We start from the raw sequence: 21,933 nt of genomic DNA on the forward strand, positions 1-21,933 counted from the left end.
GCTATAAGCCACATTAAGGAGAGCAAAACAGGCAGCCATTACATTAGCTAAATATCTGAAATATCTGTAGCACTAATTTAGAGCAGGGGTGTGCATTGTTTATTGATTGAGAATTAAGAGTTTGGAATTCTTTGGCTGGAAAAAATGAGGATAAATCCAGGATTCAGCAGCAAACTGAGATGCAAAAAGGTTTTGGTTAGTTTGAATAGAATACTGCCCTCCCTGGTATTCAAAGATCTCAAATACTTATTATTGACCTTCTCAGTATTTTACACTCAAAATAGTTGTAAAAAGAAACAGCTTACAGCTAGTATTGTCATAGATTATCCTACTTCAGAACAACAGAGCTCTTCAATAAACATATAAAATTTATTTGTGCATAGCACAGACTCCTAATCTAAACATGTCACCACAAATTCAGGATGGGTGTAGAATTGATAGAGGCCTGAGGAGAGGACTTGGGGCACTGAGTGATGAGAAGCTCAACCTGAGCCAACAAAGTGCTCTCACAGCCTAGAGCCAGCTGTGTGGGCAGCAGGTTGTGGGAGGGGATTCTGCCCCTCTGCTCCACTCTTCTGAGACCTCACCTGAAGTACTGTCCAAGAAGGACATGGAATTGTTAGAGCAGGTCTAGAGGAAGACACAAAGATGATCAGAGGGCTGCAGCACTTCCCCTCTGGTGACAGGTTGAGAAGAGTTCAGATAGGCTGAGTTCAGCCTGGAGAAGAGAAAGCTTATGGGAGACCACAGAGCAGCCTTACAGGATTTGAAGAGGGCTACACGAGAGCTGGGGAGGGACTTCTTCCAAAGGTATGGAGTGACAGCACATGGGGTAATAGCTTCAAACTGGAAGAAGCTGGATTTAGATTAGTCATGAGGAAGACATTCTTCTCCATGAGGGTAGTGAGGCACTGGAACAGGTTGCCCAGAGAAGCTCCAAGCCTGAGAATTTTTGAAATCCAAGTTGGATGAGACCTTGGGCAAGCTGTTCTAGTAGGTGTTCCTGCCCATGGCAGGGGATTGGAACTAGATGATCTTTAAGGTCCCTTCCAACCCAAACCTTTCTATGAACCCAGCACGTGGCTGAAGAGAGAAGTCAGCTTGAGGAGCACAGCTCTGGGAGTTTGCTTTTGGCTTCACTTCCCTTGATTTTCAGGCGGTAAGGGGCTGATGGCTTGGGACCTCCTGAAGAGGGGAGGAGGGGCAGCGGGCTCGGGTTGCCAACGTGCCTGAGGGCAGTGACCTAGCTGGGCTGAAGAGAGGAGGCAGCTTGAGGAGCTCAGCTCAGCTTGCTCACTGACAGGGAGAGGGTGGAGAGGGTGGTTACTGCAAGATGGTAACTACTAGAGCAAAGGCTAACAGAAGAACAGCAGGCACCCAAACAGAGACCACTCACAAGAATGCAGTTGTTGAGGTAGGTGGCTGCAGTGAGTGCTGGAACCTGGCACTCAATATGGAGGATGGAAGGAACAACTCCTGTGTTAGGTGTGAGCAGATCAGTGATCTGACGAGCATAGTGGCCGAAGAAGAGGTGGAAAGGCTAAGAGCTATAAGAGATAGTGAAAGGAAAATTGACTATTCCCATAATGTAACCTCTTCTAAATCACAACAGGGGTAACTCTTAGTGGAATAGGGAGTTTGATACCTTCCCAGCAGCAAGCCTCTCAACCTCCCTATAGTAACCCACATGAGCAAGGCCAGTGGGAACAGGTCTCTGCCTGACGGAAGAAATGCAAACGGAGAAAGTCTGCTACTTTGAGCAGCACGCTGCCTACAGTGCAATTGCAGAACAGGTATGAGGCTCTGCAGGAGGAACAGGTCATTGGTAAGGTCGAGGACTCAAGAAGGTCAGAAGCTGCACCAATGACAGGTTGCCTCAGGCAAGCCATCAAAACTTATCCAGAAAAGAAACCTCGTAGGGTCATCGTTATAGGAGACTCCCTACTGAAGGGAACAGAGGCCCCAGTATGCAGACCAGACCCGTTTCATAGAGAGGTCAGCTGCCTCCCTGGTGCCCAAGTAAAAGACATTGTAGATAAAATTCCCAACCTCGTGAGTCCTTCAGACTACTACCCACTTCTGGTCTTTCAGGTGGGTAGTGACGATGCAACAATGAGAGGCTCACAATCAGTTAAAAGAGATTTCAGAACCTTAGGACAACTGCTAAAGGGATCAGGAGCTCAAGCTGTGTTCTCTGCTATCCCTCTAACGTCAGCAATGGATGAAGAAACACTGAGGAAGGGCCGACAGGTCAATTCATGGCTCAGGTGCCATCGACAGGGCTTTGGGTTCCACAATCATGGATTGGTTTTCAAGGCACCAGAGCTGAAAGCAACTTATGGGACACACTTGTCCCAGAGGGGAAAAAGAATCCTGGGGCAGGAATTGGCAGGGCTCATTGATAGGGCTTTAAACTAGATTTGAAGGGGGAAGGGGCTAATAGTCTCCTGCTGGCCAGTGACAAACAGAGGGGCAGCTCACCAGCAGTAGAGAGATGGAGAGCTGGTAAGGGCTCTCAACTTGCTGCCCTGAGGCAAGCCACGAATGATCCACCAGGACATTCTGTGGAAACCGAGGGGAACTGGCAAAAGAGGACAACAGGGCCAGCCCAGTTGAAGTGCTTCTATGCGAATGCACGCAGCTTGGGCAACAAAGGATGAGTTAAGGGCCACTGTGCTGCTGGGATGCCACGACATAGTGGCTATTACTGAAACTAGGTGGGATGATTCCCATGACTGGAATGTAGGGATAGATGGGTATAAGCTCTTCAGGAAGGATAGGCAGGGAAGAAGAGGAGGAGGTGTTGCCCTCTATGTCAATAACCAGTTGGAATCAGTGGAGCTTCACCGGGGGAGGTATGATGAGCTGCTGGAGAGTGTATGGGTTGAAACTAAAGGCAGGACAGGGGAAGGAGATATTACTGTGGGGTCTCCTATAGGCCACCTGATCATCAGAACCAAGCACATGAGGCCCTCCACAGGCAAATAGAAGCGGCTTCCAGGTCACAAGCCCTGGTCCTCATGGGTGATTTCAACCACCCGGACATCTGCTGGAGGGACAACACAGCAAGGCACCAGCAATCCAGGATGTTCCTGGACTACATAGAAGACAACTTCTTCCTCCAAATGGTAGAGGAACCAACAAGAAAAGGTGCTATGCTGGACCTTGTTCTCACCAACAGGGAAGGGCTGGTAAGCAATGTGAGGCTCAGAGACAGCTTGGCTGCAGTGACCATGAAGCAGTTGAATTTAATATCCTCAGGGCAATCAGGAGGAAGTATTCCAAATTTACGACCCTAGACTTTAGGCGTGCAGACTTTGATCGCTTCAGGGATTTGATAGCCAAAGTGTCATGGGACAAAGCCCTGGAGGGAAGAGGGGCCCAGGACAGCTGGTCAGTATTCAAGGACCACCTCCTCTGTGTCCAGGAGCTCTGTATATCAACAAAGAGAAAAGCAGGTAGAATGCTAGGAGGCCTGCCTGGATGAGCAAGGAGCTACTGGACACACTATTACTTAAAAAGAAACTCTACAGGAAGTGGAGAGAAGGACAGGTAGAACAGGGGGTATATAAGGAAGCTGCCCGAGCAGCAAGAGTCCTGGTTAGGAAAGCCGAAGCAGAGTTTGAATTGAAGCTAGCCAGGCAGATTAAAGGGAACACTAAGAACTTCTACAGGTATATTAATGGGAAGAAGAAGACTAGGGAAGGTGTGGGCCCCCTCAGAAAGGAAACTGGTGAAATGGTCACAAGTGATGAGGAAAAGGCTGAGGTACTCAATAACTTCTTTACCTCAGTCTTCACTGCAAGGGCCTCTAGCCACACTCCTGATGTTATGGAAGACAATGCCAGGGACAGGGCGGAAGAACTGCCCATTGTAAGTGCAGATCAGATTTGTGATCACCTGAAGAACCTGAAAGTGTTCAAGTCCATGGGACCCGACGGGATACACCCACGGGTACTGACAGAATTGGCAGAGGAGGTTGCTAAACCCCTCTCTATTGTATTTCAAAAGTCATGGCAATCTGGGGAAGTCCCCACAGACTGGAAAAGGGGAAACATTGCCCCCATTTTCAAAAAGGGTAAGAAGGAGGAACCAGGGAACTACAGGCCAGTCAGTCTCACCTCTGTGCCTGGAAAGATCATGGAGCAGATCCTCCTGGAGGCACTACTCGCTCAGAAGAATAGTGAAGAGGTGCTTGGGAACATTCAGCATGGCTTTGCCAAGGGCAAATCCTGCCTGACCAACCTGGTGGCCTTCTATGAGCAGGTGACAAAATTAATAGATGAGGGGCGAGCAACTGATGTCATTTACCTGGACCTGAGCAAAGCCTTCGACACTGTCCCGCACCACATCCTGGTCTCCAAACTGGTGACACATGGGTTTGATGGGTGGACCACTAGATGGATGAGGAACTGGCTTGATGGCCGCACCCAAAGAGTGGCTGTCAATGGCTCCATGTCCCAGTGGAGGCCAGTGACAAGCGGAGTCCCTCAGGGATCAGTCCTGGGACCTGTCTTGTTCAACATCTTTGTGGGTGACATGGACAGTGGCATTGAGTGCACCCTCAGCAAGTTTGCTGATGACACCAAGCTGTGTGGTGCAGCAGACACGCTGGAGGGAAGGGAGGCCATCCAGAGGGACCTTGACAGGCTGGAGAGGTGGGCACAAGCCAACCTCAGGAAGTTCAATAAGAGCAAGTGCAGGGTCCTGCATCTGGGTCGAGGCAATCCCAGGCACAAATCCAGGCTGGGCAGTGACTGGCTGGGAAGCAGCCCTGAGGAGAGAGACTTGGGGGTGCTGGTGGACAAGAAGCTCAACATGAGCTCTCAGTGTGCACTTGCAGCCCACAAAGCCAATCAGATGCTGGGCTGCATCAGGAGAAGTGTGGCTAGCAGGTCGAGGGAGGTGATTCTCCCCTTCTACTCAGCCCTGGTGAGACCCCACCTGGAGTACTGCATCTACTTCTGGAGTCCCTATTACAAGAGGGATATGGAGGTGCTGGAACATGTCCAGAGAAGGGCCATGAGGATGATCAGAGGGCTGGAGCACCTCTCCTATGAGGACAGACTGAAGGAGTTGGGGCTGTTCAGTCTGCAGAAGAGAAGGCTCCGAGGTGACCTCATTGTGGCCTTCCAGTATCTGAAGGGTATCTACAAGAAGGCTGGGAAGGGACTTCTCAGGATCTCAGGTAGTGATAGGACTAGGGGGAATGAATGGAGCTGGAGGTGGGGAGATTCAGGCTAGATGTGAGGAGGAGGTTCTTCATCATGAGAGTGGTGAAGCCCTGGAATGGGTTGTCCAGGGAGGTGATTGAGGCCCCATCCCTGGAGGTGTTTAAGACCAGGCTGGATGAGGCTCTGGCCAAGCTGATCTTGTGTGAGGTGTCCCTGCCCATGGCAGGGGGGTTGGAACTAGATGACCCTTGTGGTCCCTTCCAACCCTGACTGATACTATGATTTCACATCTAAAGCAAACCACATTGTTCAATCTCTCTCTCAGCAACTGCACACTATGTAGTGGAAAATTTTCCCTCCAAGAGATTTGAATAGAATTTCACTCTGTCTTCTGCCTAGAACCAGTGAAGTTTTTGTCCATGGACTGAAAACACCTTTGGCTACATACATGCTAATAAGCTGAAAGAGGTTTGGCCACTTTTGCCATCCAGCCTGTTCACCAATCAGCAGAGGTTGCAGTCATTTCGGCCCGGATCAGCAGCATTATCCCACATTCACATTTCATACAAACTATTTTTAACCAGAATTATTAATGGTAATGATTGATAACATATCCCACAGGTTATTGTATGCTTAAAGCTGTTGCTGAATCACAATGACAAACTTTCCATGTCACAATCAATGTTGAGGTTATGTGCACAACACAAAAGAAATAGCAACCAGGGTTGCCAGCGAGCTGCAGACGTCAAAGGGGGTTGTTTTCTATGTATAATTTTACAGTAATGCCATACAGGATCCCCAGACTCTGATGTGGGGTTAATTAAAAAAAAATTACTGGGTCAGAATTAGGAAAGACCTCCCATGAGTTGATATTCACATTCCTCAGAACACCATGAATCACTGGTTTAGATTTCCAGCCTTTCTGTTAGCTTCCCCTCTCCCACCATAAACAAAAACTAACAGGCCCAGCCGTGGCATCTGCCACTTGTGCTTCCAAACTGACATGAGACATTGGTATGTTGAAACAATTAATGTCTCTCTGGTTTTTATTTCAAGCACCGAGGCAAAAGCAGATAATGCGGTATGGACAACTACAGACGGTTGCTGCATTGCAAGTAGGTCACCCAGCCCAGTTTAAGAAGAATCCTTAAGAGCAGAAAACCTTTCACCTAGTTAATCCTTCCCTTGCAAAACGCTCAATAAAACAACCAGCAGGACACAGTTAACAAGCTTCAGAACAGACTCCTGATCTGCCAAGCCCTCAGAGCGGAATGGTGATGGCACAATACTGAAATAACAAGAAATTACAGGAGGCTGCAGCAACAATCTAACCTAAAACTTACTAAAACCTGATGGATGGCAAAAAAAACCACTTACCAGTTCGTAGTTGTTTGGCAAAAAGCAGGGTGTCACCACCTGGAATAAAAAATAATAGCAAAGTAAGAAAAAAAAAAAAAACACCTTCCTGTGGAGATAGCCCAATACCATTGATTGAGTTCCCTCAAATCCAGACAGAATCAGAAGGGCACCAAGCAAACCAGGTACAAATCCTAAGTGTCCACAGCTGCCTTACTTTCTCTGTGATGTTAGCATTAGCTCAGTGCTAACTCAGCGCCCTGCTCACATGCAGTCATCAGTGGCACAGGCTGAAGAGCAATGCTGCCCCTCTGTCACATATGCAGGGTAACATGGAGGGCCTCCTCTGCCACTTCATGTTTTGCAGCATTCCTCTAAGATCACCTCATTTCTAGTTAATAATGTACTCCTCTCCTTTTCAAGTAATCTATAACTTCAGCAGTTCCCAATTCCTTATCCTTGTTCTGGATGTTTTTTATGGAGTGTGGCCCGAGTCAAGCCAGCAGAAGAGGTCTTTTGTCGACTCATACAATTTCAGAGACTTGGCTTCTTCCTACAGAAAACATATTCTGTACATATCACATCAAAAATAACAAAAAAAAACCAAACCTCAACAATTATGTTTAGATATTTAAAACCCAAAACACAAAGCAAGCCAGGAAAAGCATGACTAAGCCAGATGATGTGATGATCTATTAGAAAGCAACTGTAAGCATCTTTCTACTGTCCCATACAGCAGGCACCCTCAGACCTCACACAGTCAAAAGACTACAGGTCATCAACTCAGGTCACTCAGCTGATCTTCAGTAATACTCCCCCTGCATGCTCCCTTTAACAAGCAATTTGAGGTTAACACCAGTGAAAAATGTTTCATTTAACATGTTCACTTTCACTGCTATGGCTCACCAGGACAGACTGGCCCCTGGGCCAGCTAAGCCGAGCCAGAAACTGTGGTAGCGCCTGGATTACAAAGGTGGCAATTTCATTCAGAACTGCTGTGGCAAGCTGTCCTACCAGCTCTCAAGTCACTGTACATAGAGTGGGTTACTGAGCAGGGTCATAGAACCATAGTATGTTAGGGGTTGGAAAGGACCTCTGGAGATCAAGTCCAACCCCTCTGCCAAAGCAGGACCATATAGAATCTAACACAGGTCACACAGGAACCCATCCAGATGGGGCTTGAAAGTCTCCAGAGGAGATTCCACAACCTCTCTGGAAAGCCTGTTGCAGGGCTCTGTGACCCTCACAGTGAAGAAGTTCCTCCTCTTGTTGAGGTAGAACCTCCTGTGGAGTAGAGTAGAGTAGAGTAGAGTAGAATAGACCAGAAGAGATCTTCAAGATCATCATGTCCAACCTATCATCCAACACCACCCAACCAACTAAACCATGCAACCAAGCACCCCGTCACGTCTCCTCCTGAACACCTCCAGTGATGGCGACTCCACCACCTCCCTGGGCAGCACATTCCAATGGGCAATCACTCTCTCTGTGTAAAACTTCCTCCTGACCTCCAGCCTGAACCTCCTCTGGTGCAGACTGAGACTGTGTCCTCTTGTTCTGGTGCTGGCTGCCTGGAGGAAGAGACCAACCTCTGCATGTCTGCAACCCCCCTTCAGGTAGTTGTACAGAGTGGTAAGGTCACCCCTGAGTCTCCTCTTCTCCAGGCTAAGCAGCCCCAGCTCCCTCAGCTTCTTCTCACAGGGCTTGTGTTCCAAGCTCCTCACCAACTTCGTTGCCCTTCTCTGGACATGCTCCAGCAAGTCAACATCCTTCCTAAACTGAGGGGCCCAGAACTGGACACAGCACTCGAGGTGTGGCCTAACCAGTGCAGTGTACAGGGGCAGAATGACCTCCCTGCTCCTGCTGGCCACACTGCTCCTGATGCAGGCCAGGATGCCATTGGCCCTCTTGGCTGCCTGGGCACACTGCAGGCTCATGTTCAGCCTACCATCAACCAGCACCCCCAGGTCCCTCTCTGCCTGGCCGCTCTCCAGCCACTCTGACCCCAGCCTGTAGCACTGCATAGGGTTGTTGTGGCCAATGTGCAGAACCCAGCACTTGGATGTGTTAAACCTCATGCCGTTGGACTCTGCCCATCTGTCCAGCCTGTCGAGGTCTCCCTGCAGAGCCTTTCTACCCTCCAGCAGATCAACTCCTGCCCCCAGCTTGGTGTCATCCACAAATTTACTGATGATGGACTCAATGCTCTCATCCAGATCATCAGTAAAGATGTTAAAGAGCACAGGGCCCAGCACTGATCCCTGGGGGACTCCACTACTGACTGGCCGCCAGCTGGATGTGGCACCATTCACCACCACTCTCTGGGCTCGGCCATCCAGCCAGTTCCTAACCCATCGCAGTGTGCTCCTGTCCAAGCCATGGGCTGACAGCTTGGCCAGGAGTTAGCTATGGGGGACGGTGTCAAAGGCCTTGCTGAAGTCCAGGTAGACTACATCCACAGGCCTCCCCACATCCACCAGGCAGGTCACCTGCTCGTAGAAGGAGATCAGGTTGGAGAGGCAGGACCTGCCCTTCCTAAATCCATGCTGGCTGGGCCTGATCCCTTGGCCATCCTGTAAGTGCTGTGTTATTGCACTCAGGATGACCTGTTCCATGATCTTGTCTGGCACTGAGGTCAGGCTGATAGGCCTGTAATTCCCTGGCTCATCCAACCGGCCCTTCTTGTGGATGGGCACCACGTTGGCCAGCTTCCAGTCCTCTGGGACATCTCCAGTGAGCCAGGACTGCTGGAAAATTATGGGAGAGCGGCTTGGCCAGCTCCTCTGACAGCTCCCTCAGCACCCTAGGATGGATCCCATCTGGTTCCATGGACTTGTGGGGATCCAGGCGGCTGAGCAGATCACCAACTACCCCATTCTGGAACAGAGGAAAACTATGCTGCTCCCTGACTCCCTCTGCCTGCTCTGGAGGCCAGCTGTCTGAAAGACATTCTGTCCTGCTAGTAAAAATTGAGACAAAGAAGGTGTTAAGTATCTCTGCCTTTTCCTCATCCTTTCTTACAACGTTCCCCTCCGTGTCCACCAAGGAGTGGAGGTTGTCCTTTCCCTTCCTCTTGCTATTAATGTATTTATAAAAGGACTTTTTGTTGTCCTTCACAGCAGAGGCCAGACTAAGCTCCAAGTGTGCTTTTGCCTCCCTAATTCTCTTCCTACAAGACCTAGCAACATCCTTAAATTTTTCATGGGTTGCCTCACCTCTTCCAAAGGTGATACACCCTCTTTTTTTCCCTTAGTTCTATTAACAGTTCATTGCCCATCCAGGCTGGCCGTCTGCCCTGGCGGCTCATCTTCCAGCACATTGGCACAGCCTGTTCCTGCGCCTTCAACAGTTCTTCCTTGAAGTAGGCCCAGCTCTCCTGGACCCCTTTGTTTTTAAGGGCTTTATCCCAAGGAACCCTCTGAATTAGTTCCTTGAGTAGCCTGAAGTCTGCCCTCCCGATGTCCAGAGTGGAAGTCTTGCTGCCCCTCTTAGCTTGACCAAATACTGAAAATCCAATTATCTCGTGGTCACTGGACCCTAAACACCCTCCGACCACCACATCACCCACCAGCCCTTCCCTATTGGTGAAGAGGAGGTCAAGCGTAGCCTTACCCCTGGTAGGCTCACGCAACACCTGGTATGAGAAGCAGTCCTCCATGCATTCTAAGAACCTCCTAGATTGCCTTCTCTCTGCTATGTTGAGATCCCAGCAGATATCAGGCAGGTTGAAGTCGCCCATGAGAACAAGGTCAGGCGATCTTGAGACAGCCTTAAGCTGCCTATAGAATGACTCATCAACATCTTCCTCCTGGTTGGGTGGTTTATAACAGACTCCAACCAGGATGTCAGCCTTATTGGCCTTCCCTCTAATTCTCACCCACAGGCACTCAACCTGATGGTCCCTGATCTCCAGCTCAATGGCATCTAGTGCCTTCCTGATGTAAAGGGCCACCCCTCCACCCCTTCTTCCTTGCCTGTCTCTCCTGAAGAGCCTGTAGCCATCAATTGCAGCGCTCCAGTCATGTGAGTCGTCCCACCACGTCTCTGTGATGGCAACTACATCATAACTTTCCTGCTGCAGCAAGGCTTCGAGCTCCTCTTGTTTGTTGCCCATGCTTCGTTTATATCCATTACCTCTTGTCCTATCAGAGGGTGCAATGGAGAAGAGCCTGATACATCATTTCTGATCTTCAGAATTGTAAAAAGATGCAGTTCATGCAAGGACAAATGGAAAGATCAGTCCTGCAGCCAGCATAGACAAAAAGAGCTAGAACTGATAACAGGGTGACCCACTCCAGTCATAGGAACATCTTTTAGCCACTAGCATAGAAGGGATGGTATGCATCTCCATAATTGTGAAAAAGATCTGATTCTCAATGTTTCTGAAATCACAAAGTACTTCTAAAAAGAAAAAAGAGCAGGGGAAGTAGCACATTGATTTTTCAACTCCTAGCTTGCTCATGAACTCTACAATATCCCTAAAAAAAAACCAGGATATATATGAATCCTTGAGGTTTGTCTGCTACACCTTTGCTGCACCCTTAGTGGGCTTGCAACTCCAAAGTCACAGTAAGCTTCATTTCTGCAGCTCATTTCATGACTGCCACTCATGACTCACCAATCTAACCAACCACCCACATTAAACACATGGAATATATTAACTAAGCTGTCATGGTAGCATTGCCATTGCTGAAAGCAAAGACAACATCTGCCTCTGTGACCTCTTGCCTGACACACCATGCAAAACCTCAAATACCACAACCACCAATTCTCTTTCCAATCCAAGGTGGTAAACCATCAGGTAGAGCAGTCCATAGCATAAGGAACTGAAACCATATGCACCCTGCACCAGCACCACAAGCAGCAAACACTGCATCTATGGAAAAAAGACTGTCCTTAGTTGTCCTGACCAAGCATTTACTTAACACTTACTAAAAGCACCAAAAATCAGGTTCTAGTAACACCCAAGTTTACAACAGAGAAAACCTGAAATGGCTATGATTATTTTTCTTTTATTTTCTGTACTAGAAAGAAAGGAGGGAATTAATAGAAATTCCAAAAGAGTTCGCAAGCTGGCTCAGTAGTAAAGCAGAAAAGCAGAGATGAACTGATATTACATACTTACATAATTAATAATGGGAACCACTGTGAAATAACATTTTCATCATTGGAACACACAAATATCATCTCTGCTCTTCCCTTTCCCTCCCCTGTTAATATCCCTTGAAGAATCCACCATCTCCTTTCCCCCTGGCTAAGCAAAACACTACTCTGCTGTAACCTCCTGAACAATTACAGCTGACTCATGCCCTACCATAAAGAAAAATCCCCTTTATTCTGACACACTGGGGACATCCACTGGAAAAGAACTTCCACAGATAATTACAGGTCTGTTTTGGTAGAACTGTGACATCTTATTCAGGCAACTCACACAGACTTACATTGTAAGAAGATGAGAGCTAATATTACAGGTAACTCTCGATTTTTACTTCTGTGAGCTTTACTATGCCCACATCAGTTACAGACCGCATCCTGATGTTACAGACAGAGTGCTGTCCTAGTTGTGTGTCTTTTGCAGTCTCCTTTTACAAAGACAAGCACCCATGTCAGATGGTCCTGCCAAAGAGTCACCAAAGAGCCTTTCTGGTGTACCAAGCAATCCCCATGCCCCTGGATACTGACACTTACCACCATGTTGAACTGTCACTGAACTGCTGAGCACTCAAAATCCATCACACAGCCCAATGCCTTGGATGCACTGCTACTGTTTTGGAGCTACAAAACTCAACACAAGATACCGAAGCACCCAGAGTGTCCTGCCTTTTCTTCCCCTCGGACTCCACACACACAAACAGCACATTTCTTCACAGATAGAGCAAAATAGCCAAGATCTGTGTATCCAGTTCCAGATCTCATGAGCAGTTGCAGCAAATTCTTCCACTGTTAATACAGACACAGATTAAAAGCAAAAGAGCTGACGTGTTCACAGATAACAGAGACTGTCACGAGGTCTAGACAACCTACCATGAGGTTATGTGAATGGCTCCAATTTTCTTCCTGGTTTGCAAAGGTCTGAAAAATCACGTACTGAAAAAACAGCATTCAGAGAAAAAGTATACAGCTGAAAAGCAAGATTTCAGAATTTCAATCCAGTACCAATACAGAGGTAGAAAATGGAATGTAAATGTCTCACCAATTGATTGAAAAAGCTACACACACTGTGTACCAACTGCACAAAACACTGCTGGATGTCCCAGCTGAATCTACTGCTGAACTTAAAGAAGATATCTGCCATCATCTGGTTTGTCAGCTTTCAAGAAATACACTAGATAGGCCCGAGTGTAGTATTTTGCAATTCCACACAAGCAAGGTGCTTTTAGCTCTTGCACTTTTGCACACTCAGGCATTAACAAACAGTGCCAGGAGGTGGAAATATCTTGCTTGACTGTCAGCAGAGGTTACCCTGGCACATACACGCATGCAGCAGTCAGCTCACAACTATGCCAACGCTTGAAAGACAAACTACCTGCATACACAGCTAACATGGAACCACAAAAGAGGCAGTACTTCCTGAATCCAGCCTTACATTGAAAAAGTCCTGCATTGATGGGGGAAAAAAGAAGATTTAAAATAATTACTTTGATGAAGAATTCTAACTCAAATGGATCTGTAGGTAATTTTCCTTCATACGACTCTAGCATCAGCCATACCAGTTAATGAGTAACCAAGAAATATGAGATAAATGTTAACTCAAACAAGAAAAAATGTCAACAAATGGCAGGCTACCTGGCAGTAAGGAAATGAAATCTGTCCCCACTTGCGGTAGCAGAGACACAAGAGTGCCCCCCCCCCAACTGTTGCACTGCAAGTCCTTTGCTAGGCTACCCTCTATTTACATTTCAACGCCTTTTTTTTTTTTTTTCACTCCCAGGTGAACCTTTCATTTTTAGCTTTATGCTTTTCGTTTTCTTCATGCAAGAAGTAGACTATCTTACAGAGGAAGAACCCTCTCCAAAGAATGAGCCAGTTATTACGAAAGGCGCATTGCAAAGTCCAAATCTCAAACCTTTATTGCACAGCTTTTGCAAAAGCAATTGAGCCGTCGGGCTCTAATGAATCACTTTCTTTTGTTTTTGGAGACGCTGAAAACAGCAGCCTTAAAGGAAGATTTACCAAACACAGCAGAAACTGAACTCTGCAGTCACTACAATACTTTAATAAACAAACAAGTAAACAAAAGGATCACAATCAGCACTGAGATTGGCTGCAGCTATACACACTTCACTCTCACTTCAGAGTAAGAAATTCTTTTGCCCTCTGTGAAAAAAATCTCTCTTACTTGATTACTATGGAGCAGTTTTGAAGTTTTGAAGACGCAAACAAAAAAAAAAAGTATTTTAAATTGCAAAGACAACTACAGCTGAAATTCTGTTAATGGGCTTGGCTCGTGGTTATCAATGGAATGCAAAACTTCATTCATACATATTGCTATCATACAGCAAGCAGAAGCCAAGCACCATCAGAAAACCTTCCTAACACCATTACAGTTTTCCTCTCATGTAGTTTTCTGATAAAGCTGCTGAAGGGAAAGATAGAATGAACACAGCCAGGAGCTCTCTGAATTCAAACTCAACTACAAACAGTTGTATTTTACCATCTGTCATGGACTGAATTGAATCTCATGCTATTATTCACACCATGCTGCACTCATGCCAGCTTGAAAAATGAAAGTGCCAACTGGAGCAAAGTATGATGGGGCTTGAAGTTCAGATTGCAGCATGGGAGGCTTCCTGTTCTGGTTGCTGGTTCTGGCTTCTTGGGTGTTGGCTCTTTTCTGCAGCCATGGTGGCAGAAAGAGTGGGAGCCAGGCAGCTGCTGGGTTTGGCTTTCTGTTTTATGCTTTTTGGGTTTTATGCCCCGTATTTCACTGCGCTGCTTCTGCAAATAGGCCAAGCTAAGGTAATCATGCATTGTATTATTAGATTAATTAGATCGTTAGCTAAGGTAATTATGCATTGTGCTTATGATATATTTAAACTTTTATCTCCTTATCTCGGCCCTGAGTTGTGTATGTTACTCTTCCCCTCAATTTTGTGTTGGGGGAGCAGGCAGGTTAGGCCTTGCGCTAAGCCATAATGCCATCAGTTTATTAACTTCTCAGGTGCAGTACTTTTATTTGCTGAAATAACACCACCAGTGTAAAGAGGATGAGTTGAAGTTTGAGAAACTCTCAATGAGAGATTTTTACTCAACTTTGCATGAGCTCTCTGCACTGTTGGTTTAGTTGCCCAACTCAACTGTAAAAGGAGTGATAGCTAGTGACCTTCCTGAGTCATAGAATCATAGAATCAATAAGTTGGAAAATACCTCAAAAATCAAGTCCAACCAGTCACCCAACACCTCATGACTACTAAACTATGGCACCAACTGTCTCCTCTTCTCCAGGCTAAACAATCCCAGCTCCCTCCTAGGGCTTGTGCTCGAGACCTTTCCCCAGCCTCATTGCCCTTCTCTGGACATGTTGAAGTGTCTCAATGTCCTTGTGAAGTAGATAGAAATTATGCTAAATGAGAGCAAAAACATAACATCTTTGCTCAAAATATTTTGTTTTGCTGCTTATTTAGAGAACAGTTAAAAAAATAATCTTAATTTTGGCAATGGCATACATCTTTGAGACTTGACTTCTGCTTTCTTTGTTTCAGACCTCTCCAAGCCTAATTAGTTACACATTCCTCAGGGAACTATGTTAGCCTTTCAGAATTCCAAGCCTATTTATTTAGGTATAATCCCCATGAGAAAACATGCTTCATTTGCAAAGTCAAACAAATTCTGCAACATTACCAGACTGGGAGGGCCCTAGAAGCAACAGGGATACAGTTCCAGGCACACTATCTCCCAAAGAGTGAACTAACATGGATTGGATCTTCTTGAGTGGCAACAAACTGTGCACTGAACCTGCTGGACCTCAGAATGTTGGATCTTTCAGACAGATGTTAGGGTGATTTCTCAAGGTTTCAGTCTGCTTCCAAAGTCTGAGCAACAGTGATAAGAGCTACAGGTATTATGGTTCCAGTGGTCACAAATGCCACCACACATCAAATGGTAGCAGAAATTTTAGGAGATATAGACAGAAGCTTCAAAAAGCTGAAGAGGTCACTGCTCAGCCTGCAGCTTCCACTGCTTCCAGTATGCCTCTAATTTCTGGAACAGTTAGATGACCATCAAATGAAAGCATTAAAGAAAATACAAAAGCAGTATTTAAAAAAATAAACTTCAGGGGGAGTGAGGGGTGATTCTTTTTGTAATACCTATTACAGAGAAGAGGAACATATGGTAGAGGAAGGGAGCTCCAGAAGACAGCAAAGCCAGTCTTTTCTACTTGACATCACAGAAAGCAGGGCAGAAGTGACACGTCTAATTTGTTGGTGAAGTAATGAGTTTGGATTTTTTTTCTTTGCTTTTTGATTTCCCTAGAGCTGACAACCACCCATTTGCAGGATGACCCTCTGCATTTCTCTGAGGCCAGCTTAACGTAGGAATGCATTCAACCCCAAGAATGACAGATACCTCTTTGAATCAGGCAAGCCAAAGGAGGCCAATGTAGTCCAAAGGGTTGAGAACCAAGGAGGAACATTTCCCCTTCTCACCAAAATGTATTCTCATATTGTAAAGAAAGTGTCCCTCTGTAAAGCTCCAGTTTCCCCATTCTTGAGACTGGGAGCACTTTATTGGAGGTCAACGTGAAGGTACTGGAAGGGCCAAAATTTTCTTACAGCATCTCTAACTTTCTTATATCACAACCCTGACTTTCATATCCACTCTAACAATTTTAACAGATTTCTCTCCTCTTAAATGCATACATTCCAAATAAATATTTAATTTTCCACCTTTTCAGGAAAGAGATAATGCAACATAAGGGTACAGACTTAAACATACATCATCTGCATTCTCCCAAGCAGACGGTTTTCACCAAGCCTGAATTTGCTTTATGATGCTCTGTGGGAAGTATTTTAAATGCTTTCTTCAGCAAGACAGAACAAGACACAGGAAGCAGCCTTTTAGAAACAATTACTAGCAGAATACTAAGAAATGTTGTGCTATCACACATGAGTAGCAAAAGCAAATTTTAACAATGCTGAAGATACTTCATTTTGCTGGTACAAAATGGTCAAGACTTCTGGGATGGAGCTCAGAACCTTCAAGAACAGTACTCACTCTCATTCTGTGTTTCCACAAGATGGTGGTTACTCATGATCATGGTTATAGTTTCCATTCTTCCATCAAGTCAGTAAGGCAGCTCCTTGCAATCTAAGGCTGGGGTGGCTCCCAATGATTGCAAAAAGGGAATTTATAGAATTAGAATCACAGACTGGTCTGGGATAGAAGGAACCTTTAAGGGTCATCTAGTCCAACCTCCCTGCATTGCCGAGGGACATCTTCAACTAGCGCAGGTTGCTCAGAGCCCCAACCAACCTGAACTGAAATGATTCCCGGGGTGGAGCTTCCACCACCTATTTGGGCAACCCAGGCCAGTGTTCTAGCACTCTCACTGCAAAAAATTTCTCCATTATATCTAGGGCAAATCTCCCTCTTTTCATTTCAAACCACCATCCCGTGTCCTGTCACAACAGGCCCTTCTAAGGTCTGTACCACACTTTCTTATAGGCCCCCTTAAAGTACTTTAAGAACACAGTAAGGTCTCTTTTCTCCAGGCTGAGAAACCCCAGTACTCAGCCAGTTCCTGAGATTATGCACTCCCTATCAAAACTCACAGCAAAAGCAAGTTAGTATGACAACAATGGTGCAAAATGCTACATACAGCACTGGGACATTAGCCCTGGTATCAAATTACAGCCACTGCTGATATTCAGAGTACCTTTCCAGATGTTGCTGTTGTTGTTGCCTCTAACTGTACCGATGGATGCAAAGGGGATGCCTCTTGCATAAAAACTAAGGCCACCATGTGCAGTAAACAACTTTTTATAGCAGTAACTCAGAAAGGAGTAGCAGAGTCTCCTAAGCTCCTTGGCTCCCACTCCCAGGAGATGAATGTGGTATAAGCTATGTAAGATGACCTAATGGAACATTCCAAGCACCAGCAATGTAAAAACCATAATTCCTAGGCACTCTGATCCCACTTTAAAATCCTAACTAATGCCTTTATACCTCTCTGAGGGCACCAAAAGTTACTTATCAACTTTGTGTGAGAAGCCAACAAACAAACAAAAAAAACCCAACTCTCCTAAAACACTGCAAGATTTTCCAGTGAAAAGTTCATATCTGCCATGAAAATAAAGTAGACAATGTTGCGTTTCCTCCCCTCACTGATATCATCTCATCCTCTTTCCAATATCAACAGCTAGATTTATTTTTAAAAGAAAATCAGCACAGCAACAAATAAATCTTGAAGATGTACATGTACCAGCTGGGTCTTGCACAACAGAGCCAGCTGTCTGAAGCAGTAAGTCTACATGAGAGTTTTTACCTAAAAACACTTGCATACTTTAAAATACTTTTTCATTTGTGGAAAGCCTCGAGCACATTATCTGCCAGATACACAACACTTCAGCACAGTACCTCTGCTTCTTACACAACACAAGATTCATGCCCATAAAAAGCAATTTTAAGCCCTCCATAGATTTAATCATATAATTGCTTGGGTTGGAAAACACCTTTAAGATCATTGAGTACAATCATTCCCTAACTCTACCAAGTCTGGTGCAAACACCACGACCCTCAGCACCACATATCTGCCTCCTTGAAACATCTCTACGGTGTTCAAAAGCCTCCCTGGAGAGCTTGTTCCAGTATTTGAAAACACTTTCAGAGAAAAATGTTATTCTGATGTCCAACATAAACCTTAGCTGGTGCAACTTGAGGCCATTTTCCCCTCACCCTATCACTTGTTCCTAGACACCTTCCAGACTTGAACCTTCTTTCAGGTACTTGTAGAGAGTGAGAATGTCTCCCCTCAGCCTCATTTTCTCCAGATTCAACACCCCCAGTTTCCTCAGCTGTTACTCACAAGACCTGATCTACAGACCCTTCACCAGCTTCAAATTCACTGTGTTGGAAAAAACATTCAAGATCATCAAGTCCAACCATTATTTAATTCTGCCAGGGTCATTACAACACCATATCCTTGAGCACCGTACCTAGATGCCATCCAGAGATAACAGCCTGTTCCAAGTCTTGGAGAACCCTTTTGGTACAGAAGTTTTTCCTAAGGTCTAGCCCAAACCCTCTCTGGTGCAACTTGAGGCCATCTGGTCTTGTCCTATCAGTTGTGACTTGAGGGAAGAGACTAAAACCCACCTCTCTATCACCTTTTAGGTAGTCATAGAGAGTGAGAAGGTGTCCCATCAGCCTCCTCTTCTCTAGACTAAATAACTCCAGTTCCCTCAGCTGCTCCTCACCAGACATGTTCTCCAGACACTTCAACAGCTTTGCTGCCTCTCTCTGGACCCATTCCAGAATCTCAACATCTTTCTTGTAGTGAGGGCCCCAAAAACGAACCCAGCTTTCAAGCTGTGGCCTTATCAGTGCTCAGTACAGAGGCACGATCACTTTCCCTGGTCCTGCTGGCCACACTATTCCTGATACAGGCTAGGATGCTGCACACTGCTGGCTTATGTTCAGTTGTCAACCAACTTTCTCTACTAGGCAGTTTCCAGCCACTCTGCCCCAAGCCTAAAGCACTCATAGGGCTGTTGTGATCCAAGTGCAGGACCTGGCATGTGGCCTATTTGAACCTCATCCCATTGGTCTTGGCCTAGTAATCCAGCCTGGCCAGGTCCCTCTGCAGAGCCTTCCTACCCTCCAGCAGACCAACACACCCACTCAGCTTAGTTTTATGTGCTTACAGTTCTGGTTGAATCTTAAGTTTTATTACTTACAGCAATATTGTATATAACAAAGAGTAAAGTACACCCAGGCAACCAGCACCAGAACAAGAGGACACAGTCTCAAGCTGCACCAGGGGAAGTTTAGGCTCAAAGTGAGGAGAAAGTTCTTCACGGAATAAGTTGTTAGCCATTGGAATGTGCTGCCCAGGGAGGTGGTGGAGTCACCGTCCCTGAAGATGTTAAAAAATTAATTGAAAGTGGCACTTGGTGCCATGGTTTAGTTAGTCATGAGGTGTTGGGTGACAGGTTGGACTTGATCATCTCTGAGGTCTTTTCCAACCTGGCTGATTCTATGATTCTAAGTACCTTGCAGACAGTAGGATCTACAAAGAACAGCTTCTGGGTACCATTGAGAAAAATCCAGAGAACTCTGAGCTGCAAATGTTAGTTACACAACTCGTACTACAATCCTTTGGACTGCTACTGCAAATATTTTTAGTGAAGCCCAATGCCAGACAGCACTCAAAGGGCTGCATGTGTGCTCATATAACATGAAAAACACTGCCTAGGACAAACCAAAAAAATCCTTGAAGTCTTCAGCTTTTCTGAATGTGCTCACATTTATGAATTCCCACAAACATGTGCAAACCATGGAGGTTTGCTCACAGCGTTGTGTCCTGGAAACCACATGACACAACTTGTCATTTAAGTTCATGATTCCTTCCGTCCAATGTTTGAGACAGGTAAGGAGAACCCATACCGAAACCAAAAAAGAGCCAAAAAAAAACCAAACAAACTTCAAACTGTTTAAACTCTTGCTACCAAAGGAACAGAATAGAACAAACCAGGTTGGAAGAGACCTTCGAGATCATCGAGTTCAACCTATCACCCAACACTACCTAATCAACTAAACCATGACACCAAGTGTCCCATCCAGTTTCTTCTTAAACACCTCCAGTGATCGTGACTCCACCACCTCCCTGGGCAGCACATTCCAACGGCCAATCACTTTTTCTATGAAGAATTTCTTCCCAACATACAGTCTGAACCTCCTCTGGTGCAGCTTGAGACTGTGTCCTCTTGTTATGGTGCTGGCTGCCTGGAGGAAGAGACCAACCCCCACCTGGCTACAGCCTCCCTTCAGGTAGTTCTAGAGAGCAATAAGGTCACCCCTGAGTCTCCTCTTCTTCAGGCTAAGCAGCCCCAGCTCCCTCAGCCTCTCCTCGCAGGGCTGTGCTCCAAATCCCTCACCAGCTTTGTTGCCCTTCTCTGGACACGTTCCAGCAACTCAACATTTTCCTGAACTGAAGGGCCCAGAACTGGACACAGGACTCAAGGTGTGGCCTAACCAGTGCAGTGTACAGGGGCAGAATGACCTCCCTGCTCTTGCTGGCCGCACTGTTCTTGATACAGGCCAGGATGCCATTGGCCTTCTTGGCCACCTGGGCACACTGCAGGCTCATCTTCTTTCAAACCTTTCTTTTTTAAAAAAAAAATAAATTTTAAAAAGTCAAAGAAAGCCAAGTGTACAGCTTTGAGATTTAGATTGATACTAAACTCCTGATACAGGAAGCATACTCTCCAATAGGGAAGGGCTGGTGGGAGATGTGATCGTGGGAGGCTGCCTAGGGTGCAGTGACCACGAGACAGTGAAGTTTTCAATATGCAGGGAGATAGGGAGGAGCACCAACAGAACCTACACTTTGGACTTCCAGAGGGCAAACTTCAGCCTGTTTAAGAAACTTATTTGTAAAGTCCCCTGGATACCAGCCCTCATGAACCAAGGGGTTCAGGAGGGTTGGACCTACTTCAAACAGGAGCTCTTGAAGGCACAGGAACTGGCAGTTCCCACGTGCCAGAAGATGAGCCGGCGGGGAAGGCGACCGGCCTGGATGAGCAAGCAGCTCCTGGAGGATTTAAGGGGGAAAAAGAGGCTGTATCACCTTTGGAAGGAGGGGAAGGCTTCTCGAGGTATGTTCAAGGAAGCTGTTAAGATTATGTAGGAATAAAATTAGGGAGGCAAAGGCCCAGCTGGAACTGAAGCTGGCCACCTCTGTCAAAGACAATAAAAAGCATTTTTACAAATATATTAACAAGAAGAAGAGGGGCAGGAAGAACCTGCACTCCTTATTGGACCTGGAGGGGAACACGGTAACTGAAGACATGGAAAAGGCTGAGGTCCTGAACACCTTCTTTGCCTCAATGTTTAACAGCAAGGCAGGAGTTCAGGACAAGTGGCCTCCTGAGCTGGGCGATGGGGTCGGGGAGCAGTGTAGTGCTCCGGTAATCCATGAGGAATTAATTCGGGACCTGCTGAGCCACTTGGACACTCACAAGTCCATGGGACCAGATGGGATCCATCCTAGGGTGCTGAGAGAGCTGGCAGATGAGCTGGCCAAGACGTTCTCCACCATTTTCCTCCAGTCCTGGCTCACCGGTGAGGTCCCAGATGACTGGAAACTGGCCAATGTGGTCCCCATCCACAAGAAGGGTCGGATGGAGGAACCTGGAAACTCCAGGCCAGTCAGCCTGACTTCAGTGCCAGGGAAAATGATGGA

At 46.2% G+C, this 21,933-nt stretch overlaps 1 protein-coding gene and 1 long non-coding RNA gene across 10 annotated transcripts in view; one reads left to right on the plus strand and one right to left on the minus strand.

Moving 5' to 3' along the window:
* The window catches only part of TNS3 (tensin 3), a 247,229-nt gene that overhangs the window by 125,679 nt on the left and 99,617 nt on the right, over nt 1-21,933 (minus strand). For all 9 annotated transcript variants that reach the window (XM_068152603.1, XM_068152599.1, XM_068152601.1 and 6 more), the window contains one exon: nt 6,552-6,590. Coding sequence is in view for 4 of the 9 variants with exons in the window: in XM_068152599.1 (XP_068008700.1) it covers nt 6,552-6,590 (39 nt within the window). In the remaining 5 variants the exon portion in view is untranslated. The remainder of the gene's footprint in view (nt 1-6,551; nt 6,591-21,933) is intronic.
* On the plus strand, nt 1,079-20,894 carry LOC137448279 (uncharacterized). Its single transcript, XR_010989026.1, has 2 exons — nt 1,079-1,159; nt 10,414-20,894. It is a non-coding gene; the product is annotated as an uncharacterized lncRNA (long non-coding RNA).

This window comes from Melanerpes formicivorus, unplaced genomic scaffold (assembly GCF_026170545.1).
Source record: "Melanerpes formicivorus ecotype bairdi unplaced genomic scaffold, bMelFor1.0.p_v2 SCAF_24, whole genome shotgun sequence".
In the NCBI taxonomy this organism is placed as follows: Eukaryota; Metazoa; Chordata; class Aves; order Piciformes; family Picidae; genus Melanerpes; species Melanerpes formicivorus.